General features: G+C 41.1%; 1 protein-coding gene across 6 annotated transcripts in view; it reads right to left on the bottom strand.

Moving 5' to 3' along the window:
- Window positions 1-20,827, bottom strand: part of SPINK2 (serine peptidase inhibitor Kazal type 2) — a 26,727-nt gene that overhangs the window by 4,030 nt on the left and 1,870 nt on the right. Inside the window, exons 3-5 of one of the 6 annotated variants that reach the window (XM_034672006.1) lie at window positions 14,357-14,466; window positions 12,164-12,253; window positions 3,396-3,422 (exon numbers count right to left, since the gene is read on the bottom strand). In XM_034672006.1, the coding sequence (XP_034527897.1) occupies window positions 12,208-12,253; window positions 14,357-14,466 (156 nt within the window). In that variant the 3' untranslated portion in view covers window positions 3,396-3,422; window positions 12,164-12,207. Of the gene's footprint in view, window positions 1-3,395; window positions 3,423-3,458; window positions 3,478-3,742; window positions 3,779-8,579; window positions 8,820-11,926; window positions 12,254-14,356; window positions 14,467-20,827 lie in introns of those variants that run through there. The other 5 variants (XM_034672007.1, XM_034672009.1, XM_034672005.1 and 2 more) reach the window with 5 other exon arrangements.

Below are 20,827 nucleotides of genomic sequence, written 5' to 3'. Positions count from 1 at the left end.
TTAAAAAAAAAAAATATAAGATGCAAAGGATAGCACTTTGTATCATAGAGCCTTATAAAATTTGCCTATAGTTCTAATTCTGTGAATTACAAACACTGCGATGCATGCAACTATTAGACACATTAAATTAAACATTATCTCCTTTTCAAGACAAAAAAAAATAAAATTCTCTGTTCTAAAGATGGCCTGTGGAATTGGGAAATTGAGCAGTCTAAATGATCCAGTGTGATGTATCATATTTCTAAATGTTGTGTAGATATGTTGCTTCCTCCCTCCTTTGGAGAATGTAGAAACGAAGGCTTAGATCTGGGCATGCCAGGAGGAGCTGAGAGGAGTCCTTCGTTTCTCCAAGTTCCTTTTCTTCTACATCTTAATTGCTGTCTGTATCATCTGGATGTGCATACAGTACCATAAAAATGTGGACGTATGGTGTCAGAGTGGGTCTGCGGCTAAGAACTGGAATGGGCTTAGAGGAAGTTGAATGTCGCTTTAGCTGCGCTATCTGATCCTTTATTCTCTTTGGAGACCCTGTGACTAAGAGGATATTTCAAAAGAGCCCTGGAACAGGAGTTCTCCATTTCTTTGACCCATAGATCACTTTAAGTCTACAGGAATAAAGTTCCATAGACCACCTATTTCCTGTATGTCATTTAAAAAAATGTAGATAGCGGCACCTGGGTGGCTCAGTCAGCTGAGCATCTGACTTGATCTCAGCTCAGGTCTGGATCTCAGGGTTCTGAGTTCAAGCCCTGTGTTGGGCTCCACGTTGGGTGTAGAGCCTACTTTAAAAAAAAACGCATGTAGACATTTTACCATTTTCAACACAGAAAAATAAAACCTCCTTCTGTAAAGATGACCTATGGGAATTACGTAATTTGGTCATTTAAATGATCTAGTTATTGGCAATTGCAAATGGCCGTTTATTATGCATACACACAAAATAATAATGCATAAGTCTGAACAACTTAACCAAAGAAGTCTATTGAATAGTAAACTGTTAATTATAATATCTCAAAGTCTCTGATCACTGTTACTACACATTTTTATTGGTTAACATGCTTGTAATCTGTGCCCTGTTTTTTTGTGCTCTGTTTTTTAAATCCATTTTTATTCTTTGAAATATATGATTCAAATCCAGGTCATGGTAGAGCATATATATCCCATATATTTTAGTGGGATTTGCATTTTAGACCAGTCTATGGAGATGACGGGAAGGATCCAGAGAGATCTACTTGACCAGTTTTTTTTTTTATTGTTATGTTACCATACCATACCATCCTTAGTTTTTGACATAGTGTTCCATGATTCATTGTTTGCGTATAACACCCAGTGCACCACGCAATACGTGCCCTCCTTACTACCCATCACCAGCCTATCCCATTCCCCCACCCCCTCCCCTCTGAAGCCCTCAGTTTGTTTTCCAGAGTCCATAGTCTCTCCTGGTTCGTCTCCCCAACTTTTTACAAAAGTAGCAACATAGGGTGCTCTTCTCTGGGGCAGGTAAGGGCAGTATAAAAGGTAGGCCCACATTTCTCAAGAGACAGCTCAGCAGAGCCGAGGTTGCAGAAAGCCAACCAGGCCACAAGTACCTGGATGAAGTTCATAGCTTTTTTTTTTTTTTTAAGATTTTTATTTATTCATTTGAGAGAAAGAGAGCACAAGCAGGGGGTGGGGGTGGAGGGGCTGAGGGAGAAGCAGACACCCTGCAGAGTGGGGAGCCCAATGCAGGGCTTGTTCCCAGGACTCCAAGATCATTACCTAAGCCAAACGTAGACACCCAACCAACTGAGCCACCCAGGCGTCACAAGGTTCATAGCTTTAAGTGTTCCGGCTTGTGGTTTCCCTTACCTTCTCAGTTGACGGCCTGCACTCTGACAGAGACGGTTCGAATGAATTCCTCATGCCCCAAGGAAATTTGGCAGCTGCATTTCTCATCTATCTACTCTACTCTTTCCCATATTTGCCTGCTTCCAACGTGGGAAGGGCAAATTACAAGCTAATGCCAAGCTAGGATTTAGTGATAATTATTATCTTTTTTTTTATTAATGATTTTTTTATTATATTATGTTAATCACCATACAGTACATCCCCGGATTCCGATGTAAAGTTCGATGCTTCATTAGTTGCGTATAACACCCAGTGCACCATGCAATACGTGCCCTCCTTACTACCCATCACCAGCCTATCCCATTCCCCCACCCCCTCCCCTCTGAAGCCCTCAGTTTGTTTTCCAGAGTCCATAGTCTCTCCTGGTTCGTCTCCCCAACTTTTTACAAAAGTAGCAACATAGGGTGCTCTTCTCTGGGGCAGGAAGGGCAGTATAAAAGGTAGGCCCACATTTCTCAAGAGACAGCTCAGCAGAGCCGAGGTTGCAGAAAGCCAACCAGGCCACAAGTACCTGGATGAAGTTCATAGCTTTTTTTTTTTTTTTAAGATTTTTATTTATTCATTTGAGAGAAAGAGAGCACAAGCAGGGGGTGGGGGTGGAGGGGCTGAGGGAGAAGCAGACACCCTGCAGAGTGGGGAGCCCAATGCAGGGCTTGTTCCCAGGACTCCAAGATCATTACCTAAGCCAAACGTAGACACCCAACCAACTGAGCCACCCAGGCGTCACAAGGTTCATAGCTTTAAGTGTTCCGGCTTGTGGTTTCTCTTACCTTCTCAGTTGACGGCCTGCACTCTGACAGAGACGGTTCGAATGAATTCCTCATGCCCCAAGGAAATTTGGCAGCTGCATTTCTCATCTATCTACTCTACTCTTTCCCATATTTGCCTGCTNACTGTTTCCTTGGCTGTGCAGAAGCTCTTTATCCTGATAAAGTCCCATAAGTTCATTTTATCTTTTATTTCTCTTGCCTTTGGAGATGTGTCGTGAAAAAGGTTGCTCTGGCCGATGTCATAGAAGTTGTTGCCTATGTTCTCCTCTAGAATTTTGATGGATTCCTGTCTCACATTGAGGTCTTTCATCCATTTGGAGTTTATTTTTGTGTATGGTGTGAGAGAGTGGTCAAGTTTCATTCTTTTGCATGTAGCTGTCCAATTTTCCCAGCACCATTTATTGAAGAGACTGTCTTTTTTCCACCGGATGTTTTTTCCTGCTTTATCAAAGATTAGTTGCCCAAAGAGCCGAGGGTCCATTTCTGGGTTCTCTATTCTGTTCCATTGGTCGATGTGTCTGTTTTTGTGCCAGTACCATGCTGTCTTTGTGATCACAGCTTTGTAGTACAGCTCGAAATCCGGCATTGTGATGCCCCCAGCTTTGTTTTTCCTTTTCAACAGTTCCTTGGAGATTCGGGGCCTTTTCTGGTTCCATACAAATTTAAGGACTATTTGTTCCAGTTCTTTGAAAAATGTCCTCGGTATTTTGATCGGGATAGCATTAAAAAGTGTAGATTGCTCTGGGTAATTATCTTTATCTCCACCTATCAGACCCAGAGAGACAATGTCGTTTTGAGTATTGCTCCTCAGTTTTCTCATCTGTAAAATGAGAACACTGGACCAGTTATATACCTCAGTCTGCCCCAGTTCAAACACTAGGAGTCTGTATTTTTTACTTGGGCTTCACTGACAGAAAAAGTATTTGGTTTAGCCAAGATAAAAAAAAAAAAACCCAGTGTGTCAAAACAACTTTATACCTCAAAAAACAATAAGAAAAACAAAGTGCTTCCTTAAAAATAAGTATTAGCAAATATTCCAATAAACAAGGACGGAGATCCCCTTATTTCAAGTCTCACCACCTGGGAGAGCTTGCCTCCAGCCCCTAGTGAGAAGCCTGTCCCTGAAATTGAATGAGAATGATTAATGTCCAACTGTTTGCTGTCTGACTTTCCGATTCTCCTATTCAAAATACTCTTGCCATCCTAAGTCTGGCCACGGAATGCAAGAGCCAACAGAACAGAACGGACCTTAGCTAGTGAGCCCACAGCACTCTTTAAGCACCTACTGTGTGCCAGGCTGGGACTATAATGGAGAACAGAACAAATATGGGCTCAAACTTTGTGGAGTTTAGTCTGCAGCAGACATCAGAATCTTGGTTTCCAGAAGTGAGAGTTGTTCTGCTTTTCAGAGAAACTTAAAAGAGTTATCCTGTAGACTCTGCATAGACAAGGGTATGTTTTATTCATCCTTGTAAACCCAGTGCTCAGCATGTCATAGATATCCACAAATGTTCATGGCATACTAGAATTGCTCAAGATTTCCTGGGCATCTAATGCTGTTCTCTTTTTCAGAGTAACATAGGAACACAAATGAAATTCAATGTTGGGCAAGAGTCAAAAGCTCATTTCTCTTGTGCTGTGTGGGTTGTGTGTTTGAATTATCTTGCCTGTTTGTAGGGAAGGAAATTTGGGGAGGTTAGTGGTTTTGATGTCATTATTGTGTGAGGCCTCCCAAACATTCCTTCAATAGGCAGCTATGCCCTGTGCTAGGCACTGTCTCAAGCACTGAAGAAATCATGATGGTGAAGACAGGCAAGATCTGTGTCCTCTGGGAGCTTCTATTCTAGAACTCTCCATATACTGTTGTACTGTTCTTTTCACCGCTTACTTTGGGGGATTATAATCACTACATATCACTTTTATAATCGGAATATTTTTAAGAGGGGAAAAAGGGAATTATTTAGTAAAGGGTAGATACAAATCTGAATTTGTAAAACAACTCTGAGCATATTTGGGGCAACACTGCTTCTATTACACAACCATGGTGGTTAAAAAAAGACCAAGCACTCCCTTTACCACAAAAAGCACATAAATAGGTACAACCTTTTCAGAAAGAAATTTTGAAGTCTCTTTCAACATTTTTTTTAAGTAGGCTCCACACCCCACACGGGGCTTGAACTCACAACCCCAAGATCAAGAGTCACATGCTCTACCAACTGAGCAAGCCAGGCTCCCCTCTTTCAACATTTTAAATCTGTCTGTCTTCTAACCAAGTAATTCCAATCTTATAAGTTTATCCTAAAGATTGCTTGCACAAATAAAGAAGGATACATGTACCAAGATGGTACTGCAACATTATTTGTGATGGTGGAAAATGACAACCTAAATGTCCATCACTAGGGAAGTGCATAAAAAATTCCGGTATGCCCATATAATTGAATACAGCGCAGTTCTTTTTTAAATGAAGTAGATCGTTACGTAATAACTTGGGAAAATATACATGATATATCGTTATAGGGCCAGGGATAAGTCAAAACAGGCTAGGGTTTTTTTTAAAGGTATAGTTCTCTATAAAATAGTCAACATTTCAAGTGTACTAAGCACCTTACATGTATTATTTACTCCTCACAACAACATTGTGGAATAGGTATTGTTATCACCCTCACTTTACAGATGAGGAAGCAGAATTAAATCACAACTTGCTCAATGAATGCAGTATGTGACTTCAAGCTCATGTGCTTAGCCACTCTGGTATACCCAGGAACCACTCCCCCCTTTAATTAGACTCGTTTAAGTTGGGGTTTTTCCACTTTCAACCAAGAAAATCCTAATAAACGATCAAAATATAGCTCACACAGACTAGATAAATGATAGCACAATAACATAATAGAATATTATGTAGCTTAAAAAAAAAAAAGGAACTACAGGGGCACCTGGGTGGCTCAGTCGGTGAAGTGTCTGCCTTTGGCTCAGGTCATGACCTTGGGTCTCAGGATCCTGGGATCTAGTCCTGCCTCGGGCTCCCTGCTCAGTGGGGAGTCTGCTTCTCCCTCTCCCCCCTCCCCACCACTAGTGCTCCTTTGCTCTCTCAATAAATAAATAAAATCTTAAAAAATAATAAAAAGAAGAAACTACGTATATTAATATAAAAATAAGCCTAACAGAAGAAAGAAAAGAAAGTTTACAGAAAATATATATAAGTATGTATATGTTTTAAGATAATAGACACAAGTTTATAGAAAAAAGCATGGAAGTATTAAATGTCATAAAGCAATATTGCAGCAAAATTCTTATAATACATATTTACACGTGTGAATTTCTTTTGAAATATCATTATTATTAGTTCTTTCTGACTTTAAAGCCTTCCATTTCATTGTATTAGGAGTGGACAGGAGAAGAATGAGACTAAAACAGAGAGACCTTTTTACTTTACACGCTTCCAAATTGCTTGAATTTATTAGAAGAGTTTATGTGATAACAACCCAACTCAAACTGCTGTAAGCAAAAAGAGAAAGAGAAAGAAAGAAAGAAAGAAAGAAAGAAAGAAAGAAAAAGAAAGAAAGAAAGAAAGAAGAAAGAGGAAAGAAAAGAAAAAAGTGAAAAAGTGTAGGGGGGAATACTGAATGGACAGTGGGCCAGCTCACAAAATCAAAGGAAAAGTTGACCAACTAAGCCTAAGCCACGGCAAGGCCCAAAACAGGAGCCCTCAGCCCTAGAACCAGAATGTTGACTTTTACCAAGATCCTCTAGGTCTTTTTTGTCTCCACTTCCCTTGGCATGTTGGCCTCCTACCCTCCTGCTACAGTCTTTCTCCATGGTGAGGGGTCACGACTTCTGGCAGCCTCCAGGGCACAGCCTCTCAATCTCACCACCTACAAGGAAAAGGGCTCTTCTTGGAGGATGGACTCTGACTGGTCACAAGCCCACCGCAGACCAACGCTGTGAGCAGGATAGTGGGAATTATGCCTGATCGTGACTGGTCACATTTGGACCAGGTGCTCACCCTTCAGCGTACCTCCAGATTCAGGGATATGGGATCAGGGAAGGAGGTGACAGCTCCGTTCAGCCAGAAGTTGGGAGTGGAGTGGAAAAGGAAAGGGGAAGGGGGATGCAATGCTTCTTTAGGGCAGAAGAAGGGACAGGTGCTGCATACACCAAATGATTAATGGGTGCTATGTGAGCATAAATTTCTCTCAAAAAAAATTTTANCAGAAAATATATATAAGTATGTATATGTTTTAAGATAATAGACACAAGTTTATAGAAAAAAGCATGGAAGTATTAAATGTCATAAAGCAATATTGCAGCAAAATTCTTATAATACATATTTACACGTGTGAATTTCTTTTGAAATATCATTATTATTAGTTCTTTCTGACTTTAAAGCCTTCCATTTCATTGTATTAGGAGTGGACAGGAGAAGAATGAGACTAAAACAGAGAGACCTTTTTACTTTACACGCTTCCAAATTGCTTGAATTTATTAGAAGAGTTTATGTGATAACAACCCAACTCAAACTGCTGTAAGCAAAAAGAGAAAGAGAAAGAAAGAAAGAAAGAAAGAAAGAAAGAAAGAAAGAAGAAAGAAAGAAAGAAGAAAGAAAAGAAAAAAGTNGAGTTTATGTGATAACAACCCAACTCAAACTGCTGTAAGCAAAAAGAGAAAGAGAAAGAAAGAAAGAAAGAAAGAAAGAAAGAAAGAAAGAAAGAAAGAAAGAAAGAAAGAAGAAAGAGGAAAGAAAAGAAAAAAGTGAAAAAGTGTAGGGGGGAATACTGAATGGACAGTGGGCCAGCTCACAAAATCAAAGGAAAAGTTGACCAACTAAGCCTAAGCCACGGCAAGGCCCAAAACAGGAGCCCTCAGCCCTAGAACCAGAATGTTGACTTTTACCAAGATCCTCTAGGTCTTTTTTGTCTCCACTTCCCTTGGCATGTTGGCCTCCTACCCTCCTGCTACAGTCTTTCTCCATGGTGAGGGGTCACGACTTCTGGCAGCCTCCAGGGCACAGCCTCTCAATCTCACCACCTACAAGGAAAAGGGCTCTTCTTGGAGGATGGACTCTGACTGGTCACAAGCCCACCGCAGACCAACGCTGTGAGCAGGGTAGTGGGAATTATGCCTGATCGTGACTGGTCACATTTGGACCAGGTGCTCACCCTTCAGCCTACCTCCAGATTCAGGGATATGGGATCAGGGAAGGAGGTGACAGCTCCGTTCAGCCAGAAGTTGGGAGTGGAGTGNCAGAAAATATATATAAGTATGTATATGTTTTAAGATAATAGACACAAGTTTATAGAAAAAAGCATGGAAGTATTAAATGTCATAAAGCAATATTGCAGCAAAATTCTTATAATACATATTTACACGTGTGAATTTCTTTTGAAATATCATTATTATTAGTTCTTTCTGACTTTAAAGCCTTCCATTTCATTGTATTAGGAGTGGACAGGAGAAGAATGAGACTAAAACAGAGAGACCTTTTTACTTTACACGCTTCCAAATTGCTTGAATTTATTAGAAGAGTTTATGTGATAACAACCCAACTCAAACTGCTGTAAGCAAAAAGAGAAAGAGAAAGAAAGAAAGAAAGAAAGAAAGAAAGAAAGAAAGAAAGAAAGAAAGAAAGAAAGAAGAAAGAGGAAAGAAAAGAAAAAAGTGAAAAAGTGTAGGGGGGAATACTGAATGGACAGTGGGCCAGCTCACAAAATCAAAGGAAAAGTTGACCAANAAGAAAGAAAGAAGAAAGAAAGAAAGAAGAAAGAAAAGAAAAAAGTGAAATTTCCTCACAAAAAATGAAGTTGGAAAAAATGAGTTGTCTCCGAAAGAAAGAAAGAAAGAAAGAAAGAAAGAAAGAAAGAAGAAAGAAAGAAGAAAGAAAAGAAAAAAGTGAAAAAGTATAGGGGGGAATACTGAATGGACAGTGGGCCAGCTCACAAAATCAAAGGAAAAGTTGACCAACTAAGCCTAAGCCACGGCAAGGCCCAAAACAGGAGCCCTCAGCCCTAGAACCAGAATGTTGACTTTTACCAAGATCCTCTAGGTCTTTTTTGTCTCCACTTCCCTTGGCATGTTGGCCTCCTACCCTCCTGCTACAGTCTTTCTCCATGGTGAGGGGTCACGACTTCTGGCAGCCTCCAGGGCACAGCCTCTCAATCTCACCACCTACAAGGAAAAGGGCTCTTCTTGGAGGATGGACTCTGACTGGTCACAAGCCCACCGCAGACCAACGCTGTGAGCAGGATAGTGGGAATTATGCCTGATCGTGACTGGTCACATTTGGACCAGGTGCTCACCCTTCAGCGTACCTCCAGATTCAGGGATATGGGATCAGGGAAGGAGGTGACAGCTCCGTTCAGCCAGAAGTTGGGAGTGGAGTGGAAAAGGAAAGGGGAAGGGGGATGCAATGCTTCTTTAGGGCAGAAGAAGGGACAGGTGCTGCATACACCAAATGATTAATGGGTACTATGTGAGCATAAATTTCTCTCAAAAAAAATTTTAGAGCTAGCTTCATCTTGTGTATGTGTAAGTATATATTTTTCAAGTACAAGGATGTGCGTACAAGAACGTTCTCTGAAACAGTTTTATAATCATTGAAAGTTGTAAACAACCTACAGTTAACATTTGTTGATTTTTTTCTTCCTCTTGGATTTTCCCCTTTTTTCCCTGTGGGAACAATGCACCCAATGTCCCCTATCAGCTGAACCAATACTACACCACCTTACTTCCTGTGACCACAACAATCGGCCTGAAGTTGGATGTGTAATCTAACGTGAACCAATTAGGGTCTTTGTCCAGGAGAGTCATTTTCTTTTCAGGTAGTACTGTTGTTGGGGCTGTGCCTTCAGGAGATTTTTTTTCACCTGGAGCTGGTAGAAAAGAATTACTTGCTGTCAGGACAGGAAGCTGCTAGGACAGAATCTGGAGCTTCCAATTTTGTGTCTCACACAGGAGGTGAAGCTAGTCTAAGAATGAAGCTGTTTATCCCAAAATAAGTAGAGATGAGGGGTGCCTGGGTGGCTCAGTTGGTTAAGCATTTGGCTTCGGCTCAGGTCATGATCCCAGGGTCCTGGGATTGAGCCCCACATCGGGCCCCCTGCTCAGCAGGGAGTCTCTTTCTCCCTCTGCTACTCCCCCTGCTTGTGCTCTCGCTCTCTCTCTCAAATAAATGAGTAAATAAATCTTTAAAAAACAAAAGAAAAGAAAACAAAAGAACAATTACAAAACAAACAAACAAAAAAAACCCCAACAACCCAGAGATGAGACATGAAGACATGGGGAATCCTGATGCATTAGAGTCCCCAGTTGCCTCTGAGGCAAATAAATAATAAATGGAGCCTCTGAGGCTAACACCACCCCTGCTCTTCCACAAATATGACTAAATGGGCCAATTAACTCCCTCTTTAGCTAAGACTGTTTGAGTTGGGATTCTTCCAGTTTCAGCCAAGAGAATCCTAATAAACAATCTGAATATAGATCAATAGAGGCTGGATAACTTATGGCACAATAATAAAATACTATGCAGCTTTTGAAAAGAACAATCTAACGTCAAAAAATCTAATATAAGGAGAAAAGCAAGTTTATAGGACAGGAGTGTGTGTATATGTGTGTGTCTGTGTTTCTGTGTGTCTATATGATTTGATACACACACACACACACACACACTTAAGGAGAGTGAAAAGGACACAATGTTCCAAAAGGTTAATACCAGACCTCTGGAGGCTAGTATGGACATCACCTTCACTTTTTTTTNACCTTTCCTTTTTTTTTTTTTTAAGTCTTTTTTTTTTTTTAAGATTTTATTTATTTATTTGACACAGAGAGAGAGGGAGAGAGTGAGCACAAGCAGGGGGATCTGCAGACAGAGGGAGAGGGAGAAGCAGGCTCCCCGCAGAGCAGGGAACCCAATGTGGGGCTTGATCCCAGGACCCTGAGATCATGACGGAGTCAAAGGCAGACGCTTAACTGACTGAGCCACACAGGCACCCCATGACTTTCACTTTTTATTTTTTTTTAAAGATTTATTTATTTATTTGACAGAGATAGAGACAGCCAGCGAGAGAGGGAACACAAGCAGGGAGAGTGGGAGAGGAAGAAGCAGGCTCATAGCGGAAGAGCCTGATGTGGGGCTCGATCCCACAACGCCGGGATCACGCCCTGAGCCGAAGGCAGAAGCTTAACCGCTGTGCCACCCAGGCACCCCTGACTTTCACTTTTTAAATATACTTGTGCATTTCTTAATTTTCTGCAGAGTATCTACTACTTTTATAAAACTAGATTTTTAAGCCAAAAATAACTGCAGAACATTAATTGTAGCCCATTTATGTTATACAACTTCCCACTTCATTGCTGCTGTTTCATTTAAAAAACAGAGGACTGGGAATCTGGAGACCCAGGCTTCTAGTCCAGACTTTCAATGTGTTCTATAACCTTGGGCAAGGTGGCTTGCCTCTGTGGGCCTCCGTTTCTCTCTCTCTAAGAGGGGCACTTGAAACAACAGCAGCTACTGCTTCAGTGGTTTTGACACCCAAGCACTGTGCTAAGCAGTTTCCTCTCAACAGCTCCACGAGCGTGATCCCGTTTTTCCATATAAGAAAACCGAAGCACAAGTGTTGGAATCAGAATTCGAACTCAGGTTTAGCTGATCCCAAAAGCCATATTCTTTCCACTGCACACTCTCTCAGCCACCTCTTGCCTCATGGCTCATGGTTTCCTGGTGCTAGAAGCTAGCACTTACACCCAGGACTTGACCAAAATCCTCTCCCTGGAAACATCATTCTAAAATAATCCCCCGTCACCTTTATTATTGCTAACGTTTATTCTTACATTGTATCAAACTCAAAAACAGGATGATTCCACCTCAGTACTGCTGATATTTTGGTCTAAAAAAATTCTTCGTCGTTGGGAGCTGTCCTGGGTGCCATAGGACGGTTGGCAACATCCCTGGCAGCTACCCACTAGATGTCAGCGGTGCCCACCCTTCAACTGGGACACCGAAGCTACCTCCAGACACATTGCCAGATGTCCCCTGGGGGGAAAATCGCCCCGGAGTTGAGGACCACTGCTCGTATCTCACGGGTATGTGCCCTGTGCAGGACACTGTCCAGGTACCTCTACATTCACCATGAAAGATGTGGAGGAAGGGAGAAGAATAAATCTTGCCCTCTCAACAATGACTCCACTTGGCCCTTATGAAAGTCACCTTTGCCTGAGAGAAGAGCCGCCAGGAGGCCGTTGAGTAAGAATGGGTATTGAACAGAGAAGAGCAGTACTTGAAGACAATGCTGATTTAATTCCAGCTAAAGCAAGCCATGCACAAGGCACCTGGGCAATGGGCTTAGCTCAAGGGGCAAAAGCCAAGAAACAAGGATTTGTTTAGTGTTTGTTTTAATTATCAGTCACTGCACAGAGCTCTCTTCCACACCTCCTCTCAGAAAATGTGGGCTAACAAATCCCGCGCAAAGGAACACAAGAAAGAGAAAAGGGGAAATGGAATTCATCCAGCATACTGTGGAAGGTGGTTCCTCCGAGTTCTCTTCTATAAACTGCTCCATCAACATGGTCCACTCCGGATTATTTTAATATCATGACCATCTTCCCTGCAAATTGAACAACCATAAAGACACACTTATTACCCACCATACTGTAACTGTCCCGCTCTTTGCACCAAAAAGACCCATGTCATTACACATTAGATTCCTTCTAAGGGATGCTGACTTAATCGTTTTTAAAGCTAAATCTGGTAAACATGAGTGTGAAAGCCTCAACTCTGCCTTTTCCCTAACCCTAGGGCACAGGGCACTAACCTCAAAAAATCACTGTCAGAAGACCTAGGTAACTCACCAAAGACTGACATCAGAGAAGGGACCCCCAAAATACAAAGCAGCATACCTGGTCATGGTGTGAAACTTTGTGATTCCTCCGTGCTATGGACATTAGGCTAAGCTAGAGTAAGACAAGGGGGAGTGTCAGGGCCAGTGTGAACTCCCATATTCACTGTTTGTCGATGTCTGATGCAGGACTTAGAGTGTGCCCATACACATTAGCTCTGTGACCAACAGAGAAGTAAAAACTTGCTTGCAAACATCTATGGTAAGACCAAGTGTACCGAGCGGGTGTGGCAGAGACTCTTGGGTACGACTGTTACACCCAACCAAGCAGACCCTTAAATGAAGGCGCTGTCTAGCAGACCTCTGAAGGCTGACCAAGCACCCGAGCTGGAGGTGTAAACACGTGGTGTCAAGATAGACGCCGCTGCAGGCTCTGTCAGCACGGAAGGCGACCCGCCTGAAATCCAGGCCACGCTTGTCATATGCCAGGTGCCTCACTCCTCGCCTTGTGACGCCTCCCTCCGGGGTCCTCTTCAGGGCGGCTCGTTAATTCCCTCCACTAACTTGCTTGTGTGACTAACTTGTGTGATAAAGTTTGCAGTAAACTGAGGAATTCATGAATTTAAGATTGGACCTACATGGTTATTTGAAACGTGCCTTAATCCTGTGATCCGCCCTGCTTTGCCCCTGTGGGAGGAGTCACAGTCACCTGTGAGTGCCATGAAGGGCATCAGGTGTAACACGTATTACTTAGTATTTCCCCAGCTAGAATTATTAAGACCTATGTCCCAACTCGTAATGAAGGGTATACAGGTTACTTGCACATGCCCTCTGAATTTAAAAGACTATTCGAGGGCACCTGGCTGCCTCAGTTGGTGGAACATACAACTCTTGGTCTCAGGGTCGTGAGTTCAAACCCCACGTTGGGTGTGGAGCCTACTTAAAAAAAATTTTTTTAAATAAAAAATAAAGGGATGCCTGGGTGGCTCAGTTGGTTAAGAATCTGCCTTTGGCTCAGGTCATGATCCCAGGGTCCTGGGATCGAGTCCCGCATCAGCCTCCTTGCACAGCAGGGAACCTGCTTCTCCCTCTGCCTGCCGTTCCCCCTGCTTGTGCTCTCGCTCTCTCTGACAAATAAATTAATTAATTAAATCTTTAAAAATATATAAATAAACTAATTAAATGAAAGACTATTTAATATTTCACACAGTTTAACCATTAAATATACTCTTAATTTGGGGAAACTGCCCATCCATGTATAGCAACATAACCTGATTATCTGGCCTATAGTTGATTAATCACAAACGCCATTCTCGGGGTGCCTGGGTGGCACAGCGGTTCAGCGTCTGCCTTTGGCCCAGGGCGTGATCCCGGGGTCCTGGGATCGAGTCCCACATCAGGCTCCTCCGCTATGAGCCTGCTTCTTCCTCTCCCACTCCCCCTGCTTGTGTTCCCTCTCTCACTGGCTGTCTCTGTCTCTGTCAAATAAATAAATAAAATCTTTAAAAACAAACAAACAAACAAAAAAAACAAANCCTCCGCTATGAGCCTGCTTCTTCCTCTCCCACTCCCCCTGCTTGTGTTCCCTCTCTCACTGGCTGTCTCTGTCTCTGTCAAATAAATAAATAAAATCTTTAAAAAAAAACAAAACAAAACAAAAAAAAAACCAAAAAAACCAAACGCCATTCTTTAACTTTGACCTGGAAAATGCACTGAAGGATTCTGTCGTTTTGAATGTCAATCTGAAAACAGAACTACTATGTCACATTTGATTCTTACAACCAAGAAAAGAGTTGCTACTTCCTAAGTAATCAAAAATCAAGAAAAGGACTAAAGAAAACTTGACTGGTCTCTACTGTAAAATTATGTTACCTGATTTTCATACAAAGAGTACACTCATTGGGATAAGTGGACATGTCGCTTCCACACACAGGGCTGAAGTCTCTGGGACATCCTGGCAATTTATACTGATTGCAGTTTGGCTAGAAAAGAGAAAGGAAGACAGAAATTTCCCAACTAAGACATTCTCATCACAAAATAGCTGAGGGGAAGACTAAGTCCCAAGTTTCCTAGATTTCCTAGAAACAACCTACAAAAATATTTCTATTTTCCACACACAAAAAAGATTTTTCTAATGCAAAAACCAGATGCAACATTGAAGCAATGGTTTAACACCTACTATGAAAGAAAAGGACCTCAGTCTGGCTGATTTTTATTTATTTATTATTTTTTAATTTTATTTATTTTTTTAGAAAGGGAGGGGAGGTAGAATGGGTAGAAGGAGAGGGAGACAGAGCAAATCTCAAGCAGACTCCATGCCCAGCGCAGAGCCCAATGCGGGGCTCGATTTCATGACCCTGAGATCATGACCTGAGCCAAAATCAAAAGTCAGGCGCCCAACTGACTGAGCCACCCAGGTGCCCCAGTCTGGCTGATTTTTAAATGAAAGTCCAAGACAGGCCGCCATACCCACTTTCCAATCCTCTAGCTTTGTCATTTGCACTTTACTACTATCTCCACGTTAATCTTGTTACCTTCCACCTTAATCCCGTGGCATAATGTCAAGACAAACTCGGGAATCTAATCTTCTAGTCTGGACCTTTAAGGTCCTGGCATGTAACCAACAGCACCAAAGAAAGCAGCAGGTTAATAACTGGACCTTCTTTAGGGGTTGTTATGGGGTGAATTGTACCCACTCAAAAAGTGATGTTAAAGTCATAACCACCAGTACCTCAGAATGTGACCTTGTTGGACATAGGGTCTTTATATAGGGAATCAAGTTAAAATGAGGTCAGCAGAATGGACCCTAATCCAATATGACTGGTGTCCTTATACAAAGGAGAAATCTGGACAGAGTCACGGAGGGAAGATCACGTGAAGACACACAGCATGCCATTTACAAGCAAAGGAACATGTGGGACTACCAGAACCTAGGAGAAAGGCATGGAACGGACTCTTCCCACAGCCCTCAGGAGGAACCAATTCTACCAACACCCTGATTTAGGACTTCCAGGCTCCAGAACTGTGGGACAATCAAATTCTGTTGTTTAAGCCCCCCCCCCCGGTTTGTGATACTTTATTATGGCAGCCCTAAGAAACCGGTATTGGGTCATGGAACTCAATCCCGTGATTAGATGGATTTGAGGCCAGACAGATAATATGTCTTACTCATAGCTGCTAATCTCCAGCAGGGCCAGGACTAGACGTGGTCACAGGGATCAGACTATGGTGTGCAGAGTCTCACTTTAACAAAGGTCAAATATATGGCCCACTATATTTCTGTTTCATATACTTACATTTATAAATATACTTGTTTTAGTAAATGGTGATCACTTTTCCTCACTTCAAAACAAAAGAAGTCACCCTGTTTTAGCCCTCTGAATAAATACATGTTTCTATTGATATTATGTGGATTTATAAAGACCTAAACAGTGCTGGCCAGAGGCCAAACGCTAAAGTAAAAGAGGTTTCGTTGACTCTTTCCATCCTCCATTCAGCTCTCATTTAGGAGCCTGATATGCTCCCCAAGGCTCACTAAGGTGATGGATGCCTTGTAGGGCCGCTCTCACAGGCAGAGTGGATGCCCTCTTATCCAATGAGATTGGGACAAGTGGTAGTTGGTCATTTAACTGATAGAGTCAATTAAAGCAAGGAACCAATAACAAAAAAATATATATATCCTAAACATTTTATCATAAAACTTATAGATGAAAAACAAAATTGCCAATCTTTGGAAGTAAGAAACATATGGCTCCCTGTAACGCTACTATAAGATAACTTTCCCTGTAGCTAGGCAGGACTATATGATTAAGGTAAGGCCAATGGGATATACATGGAATTATTGTGCAGTGGCTTCTGGGAACGTCCTTTAAAAGAAAGCAGATACCTGTTCTTTGTTTCCCCCCATATTTTTTTTGTCTATTCCTCCATCCTGCTGCTGGGTGCATGGAGTTCTAACCCTAATCTTATAGACCAGGAGGATAAAGGCCACAGTCTAGGATGGCAGCACCTTGGCAGCACGCTATTTTAAGTCTTTGTTACTTGCAGCTGAATCTAATCCTAACTGATACAAGAGATAAGACCTTTCCTTTGAATGTTTCAACTGCAGCTGACCCTGAACAACATGGGTTTAAATGTATTTTCTCTTCCTTATGATTTTCTTAATAACATTTTCTTTTCTCTAACTTATAAGAACACAGGTAAATAAGGATGTAACACATATACAAAATATGTATTAATCACCCTTTTTTTTTTTTAGAGAAAGAGAGAGAGGGAGGAATTGGGAAGGGGCAGAGGGAGAGAGAGAGAAAATCTTAAGCAGACTCCACACCCAGGTCAGACCCCCATGCAGGACATGATCTCATGACCCTGAGATCATGACCTGAGCCGAAATCAAGAGTCTGACGCTTAACCAACTGAACCACCCAGGTGCCCCTAATCAACTCTTTATGTTATCAATAAGGCTTCTGGTCAACAGTAGGCTATGAGCTGTTAAATTCTGGAGTCAAAAGTTACACTCAGATTTTTGACTATGTGAGAGGGGGTCAGCACCCCCTAACCCCCACATTGTTCAAGGGTCAGCTGTAATTAAGAGTTCTACGTGCTATCACTGCAAAAATGATACCCATAATAAGTCCACACATGCTTTCCTGTTTTGGTTCCTTTAAAACAGGATTTCTCAACCACAATTCACATTTTGGACCCGATAATTCTTTGGGGTGGGAGGCTACCCTATGTGTTGTAGGATGTTCTCTATCCACTAGATGCCAGTATCATCTCCCCAGTCACGATGATCAAAAACAACAGTCTGAATGTCTGCTGGAGGGCAAAATTGCCCTTGGCTGAGAACCACTATTTTAAAATACAGTGAGAACTTAAGGGGGCGCCTGGCTGCCTCCATCGGTACAGCATGAGATTCTTGATCTTGGGGTTGGGATTTGAGCCTCACGTTGGGTGTAGAAATTACAAAATAAAATCCAAAAAAAAATACAGTGAGAATTTAAAACAATGTATAAAATTTTTAAAAATCTTGCCCCAATTATTTATAGTTGTTTCACCTATACCTAATTCAACATTAAATTTTTTTAGCAATTTGTCTTTTAGCAGGTCTTTCAAAACCATTCAATTCAGTCCTCATATAAATTATGACTTCATTTCTTTACACTCATGTTTATGTTGTCCTTACATTTTTGGTTAAAATAAGACTGGTGACTGCCATAACAGGCTTGTGAACACACACACTTACGTCTTGGTAGGAACACAACTTCACTGATGGGAAATAGTCTACTGGCAGACAAGAGAGTAGGCTATCTACAGCCCCTAAGTGATCATTACACTGCGGGAACTGTCCAGAGAGGAAGGAGAGAGTCATTTGAGTTGCTTAAGTGGAAGGTGTTCAGTGAGTGTTTAGTGCTAACAACGAGCCCCAGTGGACCCACGCAGCCTTCCTGTGCATGTCACCTCAGAAGCCTGTTACAAACACTGATTCAGTGCCGTTTGTGATGACATGGATGGAGCTAGAGAGCAAAGCAGAAGAAGTCAGAGAAAGACAAATACCATATGATTTCACTCATATGTGGAAATTAAGAAACAAAACAAAGAAGCAAAGGGAAAACAAAACAAAACAAAACTGAGAGGGAGGCAAACTAAGAAACATCTTAACTACAGAGGACAAACTGGTGGCTATGGTGGGGGGGGAATAGATGAAGGGGATTAGGGAGGGCGCTTGTGATGAGCACAAGGTGATGTGTGGAAGTGCCGAGTCAAGATATTGTACACCTGCGACTAATGTTACACTGAATGTTAACTAACTGGAATTTAAATAAAAACTTAAAAACAAAACAAGAAAACAGTGATTTGGGGCCTCATGCCAGACCTACTCAATTAGAATCTCCAGGGTTAGAATCCATGTGTCTTACAGGCCCCTGATTTCTGATTCCGCCAGGACTGGGTTTAGGAACTGCGGTTCCAATCATCTTGACATCCAGTCCTCTTACACTATGTATGCAACCTAAGGAGAATACACCGAGAAATACAATTTGGCACACAGCTTCAGAGAACCCCTGCTCTAGACCTTTCCTGCCTCCCCTTTTTTAACCAAAACGTATCTTGCCTATGCCCACTCTCTGACTGACTAGATAAGTAACTAATCAAAATCAATCTATTTAGCTTGCAGATCTTAGGGGTTTTTATTTTCAAATGCTTTCATCTCAAAGAATGACTACTATATGGATTTTGAGGAGCACTAACGGGCTGGTAAGGAAGTTTTGTTTTGTTTTGTTTTGCTTTGCTTTTTAAGCAGAAGACCTTTGATGTCTCTCAGATCCCCAAGGGATCTACCCAGCTGGAAGACAGTGTTAGTACTCCTGTCTGTTTCCAGTCTAATTCTCATGATTTCGAAGCAAGCTGTGGCTAGCCACCATTTAACTTTATTAAATTCAGGTTACTCCCTGGACTTTCTCTCATGTTTCTCTGAGACATGAGGTTTTATGAACAAATACTTCTCACTCTTACCAATGAGGTCAAATAATTTCATTAATAAATTATGCTCCCACTAACCTTTAGTTTTATTCAGCTCCCCAAATTTATGACAGAGGAAAAAAATTCAGCACAGGTTCACCATCTACGGAAGCTCTGAATTACACCCACAACATGTCAACTATAGAAGGGAGTTTACCCATGGTAGACTGCTCCTCAGAGCTTTAGAAGATGCTCTCATTCTGGAAGAGGGCCACATCACATTTTTACTTATTCCTTAGAATCAATTTAATTTTTGTAGAAGGATGTGATATGCTTCCAAGTAATTCTCTCAGCTTTATACTCTCAATATTTTCTTTTGAAAGGTTCTTAAATACTTTACCAGATATATTCCCTCATTTGTTTATTCAATAAATGAAATAGATTTTAAGACACATGTTAGAGAAATACAAAGACAAATTGAGTCCTGCCTGTAAGAAGTTTAGTGTGTACAGTAAGAAAATAAAAAAATAAATAATAAATAAAATGAAATAATTTTTTAAAAAGAAATACACATAGTGGTAGATAGAATTTAGATTAGAGAAGTTTGGGAGAATGCCCGCCTCAAAGAAATAAAACAGACTAACCAAAGGCACAGTGGTAAGGGAAGTGTTTAAGTGTTAAACTGAGAGCAAAGCAGTTTAAGTTAAAGGAGCACCCAATACTCTTTCATAATAAAAACACCAACAAACTAAGCAGAAAAGAGAGCTTCCTCAACCTGATAAAGAACATCTATAAAAACCTCATGGCTAACATTATACTTAATGATGAAAGTAACTCTTACTAATTCATGATATTCTTCTCCTCTGTAGCTCAGGGTAACAAACATAAAACTGAATGCTTTCCCCCCCAAATTAGGAATAAGACAAGGACATCCATTTTCACTTGTTCTATTCAACATGGTACAGAATATTCTAGCAAAGACAATTAAGCAATAAAATAAATAAAAAGCATCAGAATGGAAAAGAAGAAATAAAACTTTCTGATTTATTTAAAATTTATCTTTTCATATAGACAGGTCTGAAGAACACAAAAAGAACCATTAAAACTTAAAAAAAAGTCCAATAAGGCTGCACGATTCAAGATCAATATACAAAACCCAATTGTATTTCTATACACTTGCAGTGAAGCATCTGAAAACGAAATTAAGAAAAAAGATCCATTTATAAAAGCATTAAAAAGAATAAAATATTTAGGAATATATTTAACAAAAGAAGTATAAGAATTAAACACCAAAAACTACAAAACATTGTTGAAAGAAATTCAAGATCTAAATAAGTGAAAAGGCATCCCATATTCATGGATCAAAAGATTTAACTTTCTCAAGATAGCAATACTCCCCAAATGGATCTACAGGTTCAATGCAATCCCTATCAAAAATTCCAACTGCCTTTTCTGCAACAGAAATTGGCAAACTGATCTTAAAATTCATATGGAAATGCAAGTGACCCTGAATAGTCAAGATAATCTTGAAGAAAAAGTTGGAGGATTCACACTTCCCCATTTTGAAACTTATTACAAAGCTACAGTAATTAGAATAGTGTGGCACTAACATCTGAAACTAATATAACACTGTATGTTAACTACACTGGAATTAAAATAAAAACATAACAAAATAGAGGTGCCTGCGTGGCTCAGTCGGTTACGCATCCAACTCTTGGTTTCAGCCCAGGTCATGATCTCAGAGTCACAAGGTGGAGCCCCATATTGGGCTCCCCGCTCAACAGGGAGTCTGCTGCCCCTCCCCACACCATACCCTCTTTTTCTCTGTAAAATAAATAAATCATGGGACACCTGGGTGGCTCAGTCGGTTAAGCATCTGCCTTC

The sequence above is a fragment of the Ailuropoda melanoleuca genome, chromosome 11 (genome assembly GCF_002007445.2).
Source record: "Ailuropoda melanoleuca isolate Jingjing chromosome 11, ASM200744v2, whole genome shotgun sequence".
Lineage (NCBI taxonomy): Eukaryota > Metazoa > Chordata > Mammalia > Carnivora > Ursidae > Ailuropoda > Ailuropoda melanoleuca.
This window is presented reverse-complemented; position numbering and strand designations above follow the sequence as displayed.